A 17892-nucleotide genomic window follows, 5' to 3' on the forward strand; every position below is an offset into this window, starting at 1 on the left:
GTTTATAGGTGCCAGTCTTAAGCTGGCCTGAAAAATAGGTCACATATATAAGTGCCAACATAAATTGGTCCCAGAACTTTTCCAACTCTACCAGCAATATTCAGTGTGTAGATCTATGGATGTGCGACTGTGCGACTGAATTCCAAGTCTGAATGCTTATTTCACTGTGAATGGAGTGACCTACTCTGTCGTCTAGAAGTATAGGTATGTATAATATTTACAGTAGCACTAGCAACTGGAATGTATGCCCTGTGCACATGAGGATTTGTGTACTGAAAACGTGAATTCTGCTTATTCCTTCTACCCCCCTGTTGATTATAGCTAACTAAGCATATACAATGTATTAGTTCATTACTGAATTTTGAATGCTTGGAAAAATATTAATCTTTTGCTCCATCCCTATAACATACAGTGATGTGTACATTTGTTTTTCTTTCTTTCTAATTCTTACAAAGTTATTAAGTAGTGTACACTTAGTATTTGCATATTTCTTATAAGTAATTGTTTATCCATTAGTAGATATGTAGAATAGTTTTCTCCCAGTGATAGAAGAGCTCCTCAGTGTGGGCACATAACTCTTATTGGAAAAGTAGTCTTTTATAATTAAATGAGTAATGATCTATGACATAGAGGTCAATACAAATTTAATTAGAAGAGCTGCACTGAATATTCTTAAATGTGAATTATTAATGTTGCAAATGCCAGAAGAAAGAATTACTCTGTTTAGTTTTGTTAGAGGAATGGTTATAAATTGTAGTTTCTTGAAGAACTGTGAGCATTTTGGGCAAATGCTTGCATATTTTGAAATTTTGATTTGGAACTACTATTTTTAGCACAGATCCTAATTCTGCATCCATTATTATGAACACCTTTAATTTGTCAAAACTGAATATTTATTTCAATTCATATTTGATAATCTTACATATGCCAGTGTTGAGTTTGATATTTTCATTATACAAGTGTCCAAGGTTCAGAACAGAACCACAGTGCTAGTATACATAGGTTTTGGTGCAATAAATGTGACTTGTTCTGTGCCTTTGTTCCATTCCAGTTGGGGTGTTCTATGTCTGGTACTGGTTTTTCTGCAATTTTAGATTCGGAATTAAATAAATTGATGCAGTTCCCTTTGCAGAGTAGCTTTTGATCCAGCTTGCAAAGAGAAGAGACTTGAAGATAAAGAGATTTTTGCTGATATTCTTTTCCTCTTGGATCACCTGAGAATTTGTTTGAGAGGTTGGTGGACCTTTCAGAGAATAGCATGGAAAGTACTAAGCACATGCAGGAAGGAGGGTAAATTCTAAACATTGCCCCTTCCTCTTTTCTTAGCAGAGATATTTGGTGGATCAGAAGCTGTTCTTCAAATTGAGTGGCAGAGTTGACTTCCTTCCAGAGTCTGCATAAGGGAAGGCAGTAGAACATATACACATCCAGCAATTGTGCTAGTCCATGTGTTGCCTTTGGAGTAGCCACTGCTGAGCATGTGTGCTGCTTTGCTTTTATAGAACTTTGCATTGATTTTAGGGTGGGGATGATTCTGGAAGTTTTTCCATCCATTTAGATTATTTATGCTGGCGAAACTGATAGTGTTAACCATCTGTTTTGCCGGGTGAATCCTTCCCACATTCAGTCTGTTTCTGCATACAAGGCTCTTTCCTTTGGTTCTGTTGTATATGAGTTAGGGCACACCTCTTTCAGCACATGATATCAAATACTATATATACTCATGTGTAAGTCTAGAAGTTTTAGTAAAACAGTTGACACAAAAAATCTGGGTCGACTTAACCATGGGTCAGTGTATACACATACATGTACATAAGTGTATACATAGATAAGTGCTGTACAGAACCATCCCCATCTCTGAGCAGAGTGGCAAAAGTATGTTGGGAGCACCTAAAAGAAGTACGGACTCTCTCTATTCTCTCATCCATCCAGCCTTTAGGGTGAGCACAAACAGTTATGTCTGCCAGAATTTTGTAGGTTCTTCGGCATTGTTTTCCTTCATCCTTTAGATCCTTTATTACATACCCCTAAGTTTTACCCTCGACTTATCCATGTGTCATATCAGAATCCATAATGTTGAGTCCAAAACCTGCCCTTGATTTACACATGAGGTCTTCTTATAGCTGATTATATATGGTACTTTCAGATACTATAGATTACCTGTGGAAAATATGTTTTTTTAAAGTTAAAGTAATCTAATTGTCTTTGTTCAGCGTAATTATGCTTTAGATAGAATCATAGAATCACAGAGTTGGAAGAGTTTCATGATCCAGTGTGCTGTATAGTCTGCATGCAACCACTGTACAGATTTCAATGCTTAAAATAGTGTATCTGTTAGTCTGAGGTTTTGGAGATAGAGCTCCTTAAGAGCCATAGTCAAAATACTTTCAGGAAGGTTGTGGGTATAACCTAGTAAACAGGGTTTCACTATGAAAAGGCTTTTAAAAGGCCTCAGTAAAAGAGGTGGACAGACATGTTTTTAGTTCCATCTTGACTGTATAGAACTTTAAGTAAGGTTAACCAGTGCCCAAGTATACTTTTAGAAGGCTGCTGTTCAATCCTGTTAGTGGTATTGATTCAAACCAAAAGAGTTTGGATATCTGCCCTGTGTTCCTAATGAGCTCTGCTTCTCTTACAATTGAACATTATTTTCTGTTGAGTAACCTCCCCTCAAAGTTCCAGCAAAATTTCGGCAGATTTTTTTCACATTCAGCTCGTAATAAAACTTTAATTGTAAACACAATTATTTTGCTTTCTTTTGTCTTTTACTGCCAATGACCACAACATAAATCATACAGATCTGTGAAACATTTGGTGTGTGGCTATTAAAATATAGTTAACATTGTGTGAATAGGTGGTAATCTTCCTAGTTTTCATTCTACCAGGAAATTTGAACAGAACGGAAGCATTCTGATTTTTTTGGAGGCGAAAATTTATATTTGTTTGTGTGTATGTCTCATTACGCATTTTAAATAAATGTATTTGCAGCTAAATTTATTTATTTCAGGAGGAGGAGGATGAAACTCAAGATCAGGATTATGGAATAGTATAGCTGCAGATAATATAAACGCATGGAGGGGGATGGGATGAAGGGGAAGAAATCCTATTCGTAGAAATCTGTGTTGTTGTTTTTTTTTTAATTGATAGTGAAATATAAACAACAATTACATAGAAAACAGGAGGTAAAAGGAGGTGTTATATATAAAACATGTAAAAAAGAAAAGAAAAACGAAAGAGAAAAGAAAAAAGATAATGTGAATAAAAAGATACAAGCAATTCAGTACTTATTAGCACTCCAAATCCCACTTCCCAAATGAATTATGACTTATTCATCTGTAATGCAGTTCTTGCATACATATCATAGTATTACTCCTCTTAGAAATAAATTATGCTCACTATTCCAATTATATTTTCTTCTGAAGAATAAACTTTCAAACATTACGTATAAACTGAATCCTAATATTGCTATGTCGCCTCTTAAATCTTCGACATACTCTCTAAAGGGTTTCAAAACTCTTTTAAAATCATTTATGCCATTACCATTAACAAAGTTAGTCAATTTTGCTAGCTCAGCAATATCCATCTTTCCCAGCCATTCTGAGATATTCAAAGTCTCCCCCCCCCACCCCAGTTTGTAGCATAAATTAGTCTTATAGCTGTAACTTTAGGGTTTTATGTTCTTTTTCCTCCTTACTTTCAAAATCAATTATATTTAATAAAAACAGTTTGAGTCTGAGGATGATAACTTTACCCAAGATCTTTTGAATAATAGTAATTTTCATTTCTGTAATTCCTGGCTTTTTTTTTTTACACCTTCACCAGAGATGGAAAAATGTTCCAATCTTCTGTCATTATTTCAAATACTGGTACTTATTATTTATCCCTTTATACATTTTTGGGAACTTATCTGGTGTCAAATACTACCTAAAGTACATTGTTTTTTAAATAATTTTCTTTAAGATCATACAAATAATTTCCCATTGTCCTGTCTATGTCTTTTCCCACCTGTGTTTTTTAAGATTATAATTTCACTTGAGAGCCATCCTGGTATAGCAGCTTGATTGTTAGACTATGCTGCTTGGCCATGGAAACCCACTGAATAGCTTTGGGCACGTCACACTCTCTCAGCCTCACAGGAAGGCAAAGGTAGACCCCCTCTGAAGAAGAATCCTGCCAAGAAAACCCCATGATAGATTTGCCTTAGGGATGCCATAAGCCAGAGTTGACTGTAAGACAAACAGCAACAACAACAATTTTACTATGATTTTGCATAGTTTGTTTGTAGCATTGTTGTAGATTTTATAGATCAACAGTTTGATATTTGGAGACAATTTACAGAAAAGTTATTCTGTATAAGGCCTGTGGGGAATTCTCTTTTGTGCGTGGTTTGTAAAGGAGACAAGCTGGTAACTCATGTTTACATTGAAGGAGAGGAGTGATTTATATTATTTATATTGATTGTAGTATGTAGAAAGATTGCTTGAGCACTGCATATATATATTCATTACATATAGGTCTTTACTGCAGGCATGCATTGTGGAAACTGGATAACTATCATACAGTTGAAAGCCTCCCTGTATTTTATTAACTACTCAGTCCACATTAAATGTACAAAAATCTATTGGAAATGCAATAATTTAGAGGGTGAGTTTTAAAAGGTATTCAAACAGGAAGGCCTACATTTGTATTGGTTGCTTACTGCATACATTTCCTCAAATTGGGACTAAACAGATGTCAACAAATTTAGGATTACAACAATAGTTATTAGTTTATATGAACTGAAATAACATGTTCAAAATAAAATTTCTTAATTTGCTTATGTAATTTTGTAAACTGCCTTGATCCTTAGGAAAGGCGGCATATAAATAAAATGTATTATTATTATTATTACTATGACTATTATTATTATTATTTCAGAACAACTGCCTTCTGAAATGTTTCAGATTATATCTGTCTTCTGAAAGTCATTGTGCTTTGCTGTTGCATTGCATGGGTAGGGAGTGTTATGAACCTGCTTTTGTAGCTTGTTAGTCTCCCATTACAGAACAGCTAAACAAAAAAGAAGGAACAATGCACACATGGAAAGGAGAACCATATGAAGATGAACGCCAAATCCTGTTGCAGGTGGAAGCTGCAATAAGAGAAATTGGGAAGAATAAATCACTAGAATATTCCAGTAGAACTGCTACAAGACAGAATCAACTCTAGCGATAACTAAAATATGCCAACAAATATGGAAAACAAAATGGTGGTCAACAGGTTGGAAATGATCAATATATATCTCAATCCACAAAAAAGGAGACACAAAAGACTGCAGCAACTACAGGACTATAACACTAATATTGCATGCAAGCAAAATTTTGAATTACAGATTCCAATCACATATGGAGAGAGAAATCCCAGAGTTTCAGGAAAATTAAGAGGAACTAGGGACCACATTGCAAACACGATGGATAATCAAGCGCCCCAGGGAATTCCAGAAGATGATCAGGAGTAGCTTTATAGACTATAGCAAAGCCTTTGACTGCTTGGACCATGAAAAACTATGAAGTGGTCTTAAAGACAAGGGAGTGCCGCTACATTTTGTAGTCCTGATGAGAAATCTATACTTAGGACAAGAGGCTACTGTTAGAATAGAATATGGAGAAACAAAATGGTTCCCAATTGACAAAGGTGCCAGGCAAGGCTGCATTCTGTTATGAATGAAGCATGCCCAAGGGGATGCTCTACCACTAATCTGAATTTAGGGGAATTTTAATACTTAGCTCAAATGAGTAGTAGTAATAATAATAATAATAATAATAATAATAATTTATTTATAGCCCGCCCAATCACAAGGAATCCAGGTGGGTTACAACAGTAAAAATAAAGATAATAAAATACAATACAATACAATAAATAAATAAAATACAATAAAATTAAAGAGAGTGAAGTGAGTACATTCACAGTTAGGCCTGATGGAAGTTGGGCCTCTCTTTTTCACTCCCTCCCAGGTCTGATGATGATGTCATGGAGGGAGGGCTCTTCTTCTTGAGGCAAGGATTTTATTTTAATTAATTTTAATTTAATTCTTCTCATTAAATTTAAGAGAAGAATTGGTGGACAGAGTGACATAAGTCACAGTAAATGGGGAGTAGAACTAGGTAGGGAAGGCTTGCCGGAAGAGATCCGTTTTAAGAGCCTTCTTAAAGGCTGTAAGAGTAGAAATGTCACGGATCTCCTTCGGCAGGTCATTCCATAGCTTCGGAGCTGCGATGGAAAAGGCCCTCTGGGTGACTGAAGTTAGCCTAGATTTTATTGGCTGAAGTAGATTCTTCCCCGAGGACCTTAGAGTGCGGGACGGACAGTATGGAAGTAGGCGATCTCTTAAGTATTCTGGACCCAAGCCATGTAGGGCTTTGAAGGGAATCACCAACACCTTGTACCTTGCCCGGAAACTAATTGGCAGCCAGTGAAGCGATTTCAAAACCGGTGTTATGTAATCGGTACGACGAGTACCTGTAATTAACCTGGCTGCCATATTTTGTACAAGTTGAAGTTTCTGAACTTGGCACAAGGGTAGCCCCATATACAGCGCATTACAGAAGTCCAATCGAGAGGTGACCAGCGCATGTACAACTGTTTCAAGGTCTCCCTGCTCCAGGAAGGGGCGCAGCTGGCGTATCAGCCGAAGCTGATAACAAGTGCTCCTGACTGTCGCATCTACCTGAGCTGTCAGGTGAAGCGACGAGTCAAGGAGCACCCCTAAGCTGCGGACAGAGTCTTTCAGGGGAAGTGTGACCCCATCCAGAACTGGCTGACATAATTCCATACCTGGGCTTGGGTTTCCTATAACAAGTACCTCCGTCTTACCTGGATTCAGCTTGAGTCGGTTTTCCCTCATCCAGTCCATTACCGCCCCAAGACAGGCATTCAGAGGAGAGATGCCATCCATAGACACTGCATCAGTTTGAGACATAGAGAAATATATTTGGGTGTCATCAGTGTACTGATAACATCCTGCCCCATGTCTCCGGATGATTTTTCCCAGCGGCTTCATGTAAATGTTAAACAGCATAGGAGACAATATTGCGCCCTGGGGTACACCAAATTTTATCTCTCTTTTAGAAGAGCAACTGTCTCCTAGCGCCACCATCTGGAATCTGCCTGAGAGGTAGGACCGGAACCACTGTAGAACAGTGCCTCCGATACCTAACTCTCTCAGGCGTTCTAGAAGGATACCATGGTCGATGGTATCGAAGGCCGCTGAGAGGTCTAAGAGCACCAGCAGGGTCACACTTCCCCTGTCGATGCCTAGACAGAGATCATCGACTAAGGCGACCAAGGCCGTCTCAACTCCGTATCCTGCCCTGAATCCGGTTTGAAATGGGTCCAGATAATCAGCTTCATCCAAGACTGCCTGTAGTTGATTGGCGACCGCCCTCTCGATCACCTTGCTCAAGAATGGCAACAACGAGACTGGCCTATAGTTATTTCTATCCAGAGGGTCCAGGGAGGGCTTTTTTAAGAGTGGTCTGACCACTGCCTCCTTAAGACAAGAAGGCAGGGTACCCTCCCTGAAGGATGCATTGATTATATTTTTCAGCATCAGCTTGACTATATCACCCCCCTGGACAGCCAGCCTGGATGGGCAAGGGTCAAGAGGGCAAGTCGTTTTTTTCAGACTACTAAGGAGCTTGTCCACGTCCTCAGTACTTACCGACTCAAACTGATCCAGTCTAACAGTAATGGCGGAGGCGTTGGATGCCTCTCTCATTGCTTCTGACTTAAAGTTGGCATCTAAATCAGCTCTTATCCGAAAGATTTTATCTGTGAAATAATCATTAAAAGCATTACAGTAAGCTATGGTTGACTCTAATAGAGGGTTCTGGGTGGGAGGCAGTTGTGTTAAACTCCTTACCACCCTGAACAGCTCAGCTGGACGAGATTTCACAGATGCGATAGATGCAGCGTAGAAAGATTTTTTGGCTGCATCTATCGCCATTTGATAGGACCTAAGAAAAGTCCTATGAAGTATCTTATCAGATATGAGTTGAGATTTCAGCCAACGCTTCTCTAGTCGTTGTCCAACCTGCTTCATTTGTTTAAGCTCTTCAGTGTACCAAGGGTTACGGTTTTTACTGGGTTGGAAGGGACGCTTGGGAGCGATCATGTCTATAGCTCTGGTGATGTTGTTATTCCATAAATTAACCAGAACTTCAACAGAGTCACTGGCACTGCCAACCATAGAACCCCCTAGGGCTTCTTGGAACCTAATGGGTTCCATCAGCCTTCGAGGGCGGACCATTTTAATTGGTCCTCCACCCCTAGAGGGAGGAATAGTAGTCTCCAGACCAACCTTAACCAGGAAATGATCCGTCCATGATAATGCGGAGATACTAGTTATTTCTGCCCATGGATATGCCTGTTCGGTACAGAAGACCACATCAAGAGTATGACCTGCAGAATGCGTGGGCTCAGAGACTATCTGGGAGTAGATTTAGAGTGACCGGAGCAAAACAGTTTGAGGGATCTATCACAGCTTTACAGGGCCCCAAAGTATGCAGAAATCCAGAGACAAGTTTCCAAATGCAATGAGTTTTATTTGAAGGGGAAATCAACATGCAGACACCTGCAAACAACCACGCACGTAGACAAGAACTATGGAGATCAAAAGTGTTACATTGGAACAGAAGAGGCTTCTCTAATGGTAATACTACACCTGCACGGATCTTGATTCCAGTGTTGTTGGTCCAGGAATAGAGTGAGGACTCAATTGCTCCTTGGCAAACAGAGGGTGGTGAGCGAAAGAAGTGCTAGCCAGACAAAAACATCAGCATTTCTGCCTGCAGCTGGATTAAGCTGAAGACACAAAGAATGGGCACCCATATTTATAGTGGAATTATGCATTGAAGCAGAATCCAACCTATAGAAAAGACCAAATGGTCTTGAGGTTCTTTGAAATAGGTTTTGAAGTACTTAGGAAGTACTTTGAAGTAGTTTGGGTTACTTTGAAACAGTTTTCCAAAGGGGTAACACTCAGATGTGAATGGGCACGATAGCCATGCATTTCCAGGCAAAGAGGATTAGCGCGCAAAATCACCTGGACTTTTGTTTATATCTGCAGCCCTTTGTTCTCTGGATCTGAGCTTCTTCACCTCTTCAGAATGTCCAGAATTAATCCATCATTCTGGGGCTCCAATGCTTCCTGTTTGCTAGCCTATGTGCAAAAGCTATTCTGTGGTTATGGTTCCACAATTGGGATTATGGAATGGTTGCCCAGCTCTGTTTTATTACATTTCTGATATCAAAAGAGGAGAATGGGAGTTGTAACACCATATCAGTTCAGTTTGTACACAGAAAATATTATATGCAGAGCAGGTTTAGACTCAGAAAAAGGAAGAATGAGGATAGGAGGCCGGAACAGCAGTGATCTAAAGTATGCAGATGACACCATACTACTAGTAGAAAACATCACAGACTTGGAACATTTACTAAGAAAGGTCAAATAAGAAAGTGCAAAAGCAGATTTACTGCTGAACACAAAGAAAACAAAAATAATTACCATGGAGGATCTACGTAAGTTCAGCCTAGGTCCTAGACAATGAGGAAATAAAAAATGTATTCCTGTAAATTCAAGGACATTGGATCAAACATTGATAGGCTCTGGGATTACAGTCAAGAAATAAGAAGAAGACTAAGAATGGGGAGGGCAGCTATGAAAGATTTAGACAAGATCCTAAAGTGTAAAGGTATACAGCAGGGCACTAAAGTCAGAATTGTCCAAGCCATTATATTCCCCATTACTATGTGTGAATGTGAGAGCTGGACAGTGAAGAAAATTGAGAGAGAAAAAATATAAACTCCCTTGGGATGTGGAGCTGGAGAAGAGTGCTGAGGATATTGTGAACAGCCAGAAAGACAAATGAGTTCTTGAACAGATCAATCCTGAACTCGATCCTGAAGCAAAGAGGATGAAACCGAGGTGATCATACTTCGGTCACATCACGAGAAGGCATGACTCATTAGAAAATATGATAATGCTAGAGAAGGCAACAGAAACAGAGGAAGGTCACACACCAGATGGATAGACTTAAGCAGAGAGTCATGGGCCTGAATTTGCAGGACTTAAGCAGAGTAATGGAAGTCAGGGAGACTTGGAGATGTGTCATTCACAGAGTCGCCATAAGTTGAGGCCAACTTGAGGGCAGTTAACAATAACAGCAGACTCCTATTTCTGTGAGTCACAGAGACCATGAGACCATGAAGAGGAAGGACAGGTCACATACCTGTAACTGTAGTTCTTTGAGTGGTCATCTGTGAACTCTCACAACCCTGTCCATCCTTCCGTTGACATGTCCTGCCTGTCCATTGGATTGCTGTATTGGTGCCCACTATATAGGGCTGCTGGAGGTGGGCAGAGCTACTGCCAAAATGCTTATGTAACACTCTGGAAGGTTCTGAATAGTGCACTGTGTAAGTGCAGGATGACTATTTGTGTGAGTTCACAGATGACCACTTGAAGAACTACTGTTACACTTTACACAGACAAGATCTAGACTATGTATGTAAGCAAGGATAGGAATTGTGTAGCTCTCCAGATTTTGAGCTCCCACTAGCCCTAATCAGCATAGCTGATGGTGATGAATGAAGGTAGTTGAAGTTCGACAACATCTGAAAGTTTGCACAATTCCCACCCCTGGTGTAAACTGTATTTAGTAATCTAAGCTGCTAAGGCTACAGAACAATGGGCCTTTAGAGCAGAGAGACATAGGTTTGCAAGTGATTTTATTTTTCTCCATTAGAAGGGAAGGTCATAAGCTGTATTTTATTTCTCCCCTAAAAGATGGAGTATTTACTTTGTATTTCAATATTCTGTTTTATATTTTGTTTTGTGTTTGTTGTTTGAGGAAGATACAGTATATGGACAGGTAGATAGAACTGGTAATGATGGGAGAGGAGACGATGATGATGATAATGGCAAAAGTAAATTATGCTAATAACAATAATACCAACGAAGTGTATACATGCCTTCAAGCTGCCTATCGACTTATGGCAATCCCATAGAATTTTCTAAGGTAAGGAATACTCAGAAGTGGCTCTGCTAGTTCCTTCCTTTGAAATATAGTCTACAATATCAACAATAGTAAATGGAAAAATAAAGCCACGTCCATAGAAGGATCCATTGCTAAAGACTGTAGTTTTTGAAGCTACAGTTAAATGTAAAGAACAGTATACTGGTATGGCATGAGGAGCTGCTGTTTGAGGAACATGAGCCCCTTTAAATGTGTCTGACAGGTTGCATGTTTTTTGCTGATACAGGGTATCATTTGCCATAGGCTGTATGTGATGTTCATCTCTTTTTACAAGACAAATACCTTAACAGCAGAACATCTGGCATAGGTAGAACATATGGTATACTGTTTCAATATGCTATTGTAAAGATTATTTATACTGCATCAAATTTCTGTAATCTAACAATGTCAAATACATTTAATTTTTTCTTCTTTCAGGAAATGTCAATGTTACCCTTCAAGTATGGGATATTGGAGGCCAAACAATAGGAGGCAAGATGTTGGATAAATATGTTTATGGTGCACAGGTATGACAAAAAATACCCTATAAATTGCTGTAGATTATTGTTTGCTTTCCTAAAACTTTCACTGTAAAAATGATAGCTAGCAGCGTAATTTTAAAAGTCTAGTAAAAATGTAAACAGCTGCTTAAGTTAAACTGTTTTGAACATTTGTTCTGTGGACTGATTTTTTTGTTTCAGACTCTTTGGAACAGTATTTCCTTTTATGAATGAAAGGTGCTAGTTTGTGTATCCCTAACAGCTCTCTGAAACAGATGTTCATAGTCCTGCATTGTGGCTTAAAATGGCACTTTCGTTAAGATTATTTAGATATCCCCATGGATATCTAAATAGGCATAGTGACTGTTTTGAGTGCAGATGCTTCCTGGGGAGCAAAGGTAGAGGGAGGAAATTAAGAGCAATCCTGTGTCATTAAATTCATTCAGCCAGCTGAGCTTCTAGGAGGGCAAACAAAAGAAGGCAAGCAGGTAGCTAAATATTTTTGCAGAACAGTGAAAATGAACTGCTTTACAAGTAGGCACATTTTCAAGTTAGCAATAATGGTACAAATATTCCTTCCTTCCTTCCTTCCTTCCTTCCTTCCTTCCTTCCTTCCTTCCTTCCTTCCTTTTTCTTTCTTTTTTTTATTTTGAAAAGAAGACAAGACATGTAACAGTTATGTAGCTTTTTGACAGCTTGCACTATAAACAATGAAGTTCATAAACATATAAATTATAAGCATGCACACACATATATACACACAAGAACCTGGAATGTGACAATTTGCAAATTTATGGGAATTTTCCTGTTTGCTTTGTTTGTTTTTACATAAGCACAAAATAAAATATGGCAGTGGACATGGAGGATTAGAAAGTGCTAGGACAAAAATATTTGTTTGGAAGTAGCTGTCATGAATTTTGATAGAACTCACTTCCAATTAAAATGTATGAATGTATTGTTACAAAGCTTTTGAATAGTCCTGCTCCTAATATAAATTAGTTTATTTGTCCAGAAAATTATAGTTATGCTCCTTTTGCACATGAGATTTTGGGGTTGGTAGACTGTCTTGTCTGAAGCCAATTGGCCAATTAATGAAAGGCAAATGTTCAGAATCATTGGTTTTCTTACTCAGTTTTAGCCATTACTTTACGCAATCTCTGCAGGGTGATTAGTTTTGGTAGGAAGCCGTCAGCCAACTTCTGTTTTCCTTTCACATTCTTTGATTTGGTGCCACACTGTTTCATATTTGCTGACCTGTAATAGGAGGCATGCTAGAAATAGGTAGAAATTGGTTTGAACATTATTTTGATTATAGTAAATTTATTGGTAAAACTGTGGGAATCCATAACCTAAATCAAATTTTAATATACCTGGTAGCATTTATTTTTCTTTGCTTGAGCTGAATTCAATCAATCCAAAGCAGAAGCAAGAATGAGCTTAGCATATATTTTTATCTTCTATGTACCTTCTTTATTATCTTTTAAAGAATCAATCTGTTGCTAGGATAGACTATTGTTTGACCTTTTTTACTGATTTTACTGTGCCATAATTTGTGGCTAGTGACAATCAGGACTTGCTGGTGTGTTATGGTAGCTCCAGTGTGCTGGTAATTTTGCACACTGGATTAAATTCCATGAACTACAAATGAGTTATATGTGCAAGAAAAGGGCTTTATTTGACTTGTTGAACTCTGACAAAATTTTGTTGGCTAGCTGCTTTAATCACAGTTCAGAAACCAGCAGGGAAGACATGACTTCCACATGAGTACTATAATGCAGACTTCTTTGCTGCAGTGCAATTTTAGTTAATATGTACAATTACTTTCTTTTTCTTTTTGGTAAAGTTTATCACTTTGTTTTTCAAGCATTGGCTAATATCCAGTGGTTACATTGTGCAAGTTCTACTACTGTAGTACTAGTGAAAGTTTAGTTTTACACTGTGTACAAAGGGCAAATCAGTTTTTACATATGCAGCCTTATTTCTAATAAATCAGTGCATGCACACAGCTTTCTTGTAACTGAGTGTGATCTGCTAGTGCATGCATGTGCTATATTTGGCATGATTGAAAATCCTGCAGAACCCTGCTTGTTCACTTTTAATGGTGCATTGGATTTAATACATTGTATCTTTATAGAACATTCAGTGGAAGAGTAAAGGGTCTCATGTTTTTATTCTATTTTCTGCTTTACTATGTGTAGACCCTAAATGTTGTGGGTCCAGTGTGCATTACACTGTGTCACTGTTAATTTTGTGCAGTAGTAATATACTTATAGAAGCAGCCATTTCATGTTTAAGACAGAACAGCTAGTTCAAATATGTTTTTAAAAAATATATTGTGCTTCACATATATTTCCTCTGCAGGCTGTCCTTTTGGTGTATGATATCACTAACCAACAGAGCTTTGAAAATTTAGAAGATTGGTATAATGTTGTAAAGAAGGTCAATGAAGAGTCAGAAACTCAGCCACATGTGGCCCTGGTAGGCAATAAAAGTAAGTTGTTAAATTGTTATTTAGTTGGACTGTTTTGGTGATCTAGCTAAAATGCTGATCAGCAGGATGTTCCTATTCACAGCTCTGCAGTGCAACTATGTGAGTCCCAATCTTCTAGACACTGGTACATGTGTGGTCCCTTTCATTTACTGGCACCATTGTGCATTGATTTTGGCAAGCTCTGGCTTGTAGAATGTAATATTTCATGCATTAGACCAAATGGGGAGTGCTATATTGTGACAGCAATCATAATGTTTAGTCTGCTGAGGCGTATCACTTCATGGAAATAACCTGCTTCAGTGATTAGCAGCATGACATTACCTATAAAATTTGGGAAATGTTGCCAGTTTGGATTCCTTATTTTTCTCACACAAAATGGGTACATTATTATTGGTATCACTCCCCTTTTAAAATAAACAACCCATGATTGATCAACAAAACATAGTCTGATCTTGCCCTCTGATTTGTAATATTTAGATTATTAATAACATCTTGAGAGATATTATTACTTGATTCTATGGACCATCTAAGTGTATAGCATATTAGCAGTAGCCTAACTCGGGTTGGTATCATCTGGTATGATAACTTGTGCTGTCACACACAAACACCCCCCCCTCCCAATTGACCTCCTCTCACACCATACAGAATCCTTAGTAAAGAGTTGTAGCCAAACACTCAAACCACTACACCATGCTGGTTCATTACAGTGAGGCCACCCAAAACATATAATTTGAAAAAGCAACATTTGCCTTCCTGTTTTTCAAATGGTAAATTTTAATAACTACAAAAATGGCACACATGTGCATCTTAATCCTACAAGCCAGGATCACTTTAAAGTTGCCATAAACTGGAGTTGAATTTAAGCAGCTACAAACAAACAGCCATTTATGCATCTAGGAACAGAAAAACAAACTTTCAACATCTGTTTAATACCAGCAAGTAGTATATGTAGGGTGGGCAAGGAGTTAAATATCTAATTCAGATCTTTTTAGACTTGAGTTATCCTGTTCCCACTGCTATGTAGCTATGTTGCCTTGATCTGATGGGAGCATATAATCAACTACATTGGGACGAGCTAGAGCTGCTAATTTCCAATCCAATCTGTTTCAGCATATATGCATGGATTTTGATACTTAACACACGAGAGCCACGTGGAAACAATGTTTTAGTGTTAGCTACATCAGTATTACTTTCTCCTTAACTTTGAACTTTGGTGTTTTTAGTAAATTATCATGTACATCTAGGTGTGGGAATCAGAAAGGATTCAAATCTGTTTACATCGGACCCATAATGTGTGAAAACACAAATATTTATATAGCTTGTACCACACCTTACTGGATTAGACCAAGGTCTGTGTATATTTCCTATAGTGGCCCACCACATGCTTCCAGGAAGCCCGTAAACATTTAAAGCATGAAGACATGAGCCTTTCCTTGCTGCTCATCCTCAGTACTTCATATTATGAAATACTATCCTAAAGAATGAAAGCTTCATTTAGCGAATTGTCATCCTTACCAAAAAACTATTCCAAACCGATGAGGCCATCATTTCCAAGTTGAAATGAGTTGGACCTCTGCTGTCAGGCAGATGAGTTTTTGAGTACTTATTAGCATAATACCTGAATATTAAGAGCAGTTCAGTAGCATAAAAGGGCCCTATGGTATAAGTGATACTTTTTGCACTTGCTTTGACATTTGAGGCTGGAATGCTTGCCCACTTTGTTTTTCTTTGTTTATTTCTATATAACCCTTGGGAGTCCATTTTCCATTTGTCTCATTGTGGGAGTATACACTGATCCAGATGCTCTGTTTGTCCAGTTATGAGGTTTTGATTTGATTGCCAGCTGTAGGGATAAGTTTGGGTGATATTTGTGTAGGGGCCCAGTGCTACTGTTGACTGTGAGGAGTGCTGGATCCTATCAGTAAAAGAGCTGGAATACCTCTCTGCTCTGTACCATTTGCTACATCATTTGCCATCAATAAAGCATATTGGTTATCACCTATAAAGCCCTAAATGGCTTGGGCCCAGGGTACTTGGAGGACCGCCTCTCCCCATACAATCCGCCCCACACTCTCAGGTCGGGTGAAAGACATCTTTTAAGAGTTCCAGACGCTCGATATGTATCAGCTCAGAGGGCTTTCTCTATTTCAGCCCCTCAGCTCTGGAACTCCCTCCCCAATGAGCTCCGTACTTCCACCTCCCTCGATGCTTTCAAGAAGAACTTGAAGACTTTTTTGTTCCACCAGGCTTTCCCCCCGTGAGCCTTGTGGTCATTCTTTTCCCCGTGGCAATGTTTTTGTGTATTCCATTCTACACAGCCACTTGTATAGGGTGTTGTTGGTTTTTTTTGTTTGTTTTTTAACTGTTCTTAATTATTAACTTTGTATTATTTCATGCTAATGTTTCAATTGTCTTACTCTTTGATGTAAACCGCTGTGATCGCTGGAATAGCGGTATAGAAATAAAATTTTATTATTTTATTATTATTATTATATACTATAACAGTAACATGTGTCATTATTCACCACTGGGAGAATTCTTGGGAAGGCAGGAGCTACACCCAGTTCTAGAGCAAGACAAATAACTGGACGTTATCTATCCAGATCACCTCACCCCTCAAAATGGCAGGGGTGAGGCACCCCAATCTGGAGATTCTTTGGCTCATAGTCTGGAAAATTTGCCTATAACATCATTGTCTGTTCCAGTCAAATGTATTATTGAGGTTGCCCATATGCGATGGTGGCTTTATAAATAGACTAAGTATACCGACTTTCTCCATTCTATACACATTATGTAACATGAGGCATCATGTTCTTGGTTATCTGGTGTCACTTTTAGAAAAGGGCCTGTCTTTGGTCTCTATTAAATTCCGTCAGTCAGCCATCTTATGCCATTGTAAACACTTAGGCAAATTTTCTTGTTTTTTGAACCCTTTAATAAAGCAGTTCCTAAGGGGCTGCAGAAACTTACATTTGACCTATTCCCTAGTGAAATCTGGAGCTGGTTCTCTGCCAGCTCTGTCATGCACCATATCAACATATGGCCTCCTGTGATCAGGACAGATGGAAGTTTCTCAAAAAGGAGATACTGAAGGCACAATTTCAAAGTTCCAGTGAGAAGGAAAAATAAGAGGTGTCTGAAGAAACTAGGATAGATGACTAAAGAACTTTCAACTGAGCTATGTTTTAAACAGGACATGTATAAAAAATGGAAAATGGGGGAAATCACCAAAGAGGAATTCAAGCAAATACTTAGCATGTGTAGGGGGAAAGTCAGAAAAGCTAAAGTGCAGAATGAGCTCAGGTATGCTAGAGAGGTTAAGAATAATAAAAAGGGCTTTTTGGGTATGTCTGCAGCAAAAGGAAGAAGAAGGAAATGGTAGGGCTATTGTGTGGAGAAGATGGCAAAATGCAAACGGGACAGAGAAAAGGCAGAACTGTCAATACCTACTTTACCTCAGTCTTCTCACAAAAGGAAAAGGGTGCTCAGCCTGAGGAAAGTGGAGCAGATGATACAGTATGGAAAAACAGCACAGAATAAGTAAAGAGGAAGTACAGGGATACCTGGTTAATCTAAATGAATTCAAGTCTGTAGGGCCAGACAAACTACATCCAAGGGTATTAAAAGAACTGGCAGAAGTAATCTCGGAGCCACTGGCAATAATCTTTGAGAATTCCTGGAGAACAGGAGAAGTCCCAGGGAAAAAAGAGGACCCAAATAATTACTATGCTGACAACAGTACCAGGAAAGACTCTGGAGCAGCTCATTAAATAAATAGTCTAAGCATTTAAAAAGGAATGCCATAATTGCAAAAGTCAACATGGGTTTCTCAAAAACAAGTCATGCC

General features: G+C 38.5%; 1 protein-coding gene across 3 annotated transcripts in view; it reads left to right on the forward strand.

Moving 5' to 3' along the window:
* LOC149312518 (ras-related protein Rab-28-like) overlaps nucleotides 1-17892 on the forward strand; it is a 77412-nt gene that overhangs the window by 14637 nt on the left and 44883 nt on the right. For all 3 annotated transcript variants that reach the window (XM_089526896.1, XM_089526894.1, XM_089526895.1), the window contains exons 3-4: nucleotides 11493-11581; nucleotides 13916-14045. In XM_089526896.1, coding sequence (XP_089383022.1) covers nucleotides 11493-11581; nucleotides 13916-14045 — 219 coding nt within the window. The remainder of the gene's footprint in view (nucleotides 1-11492; nucleotides 11582-13915; nucleotides 14046-17892) is intronic.

This window comes from Sceloporus occidentalis, unplaced genomic scaffold (assembly GCF_023333645.1).
Source record: "Sceloporus occidentalis isolate IW3139 unplaced genomic scaffold, rSceOcc1.0.p SCAF_5, whole genome shotgun sequence".
NCBI lineage: Eukaryota > Metazoa > Chordata > Lepidosauria > Squamata > Phrynosomatidae > Sceloporus > Sceloporus occidentalis.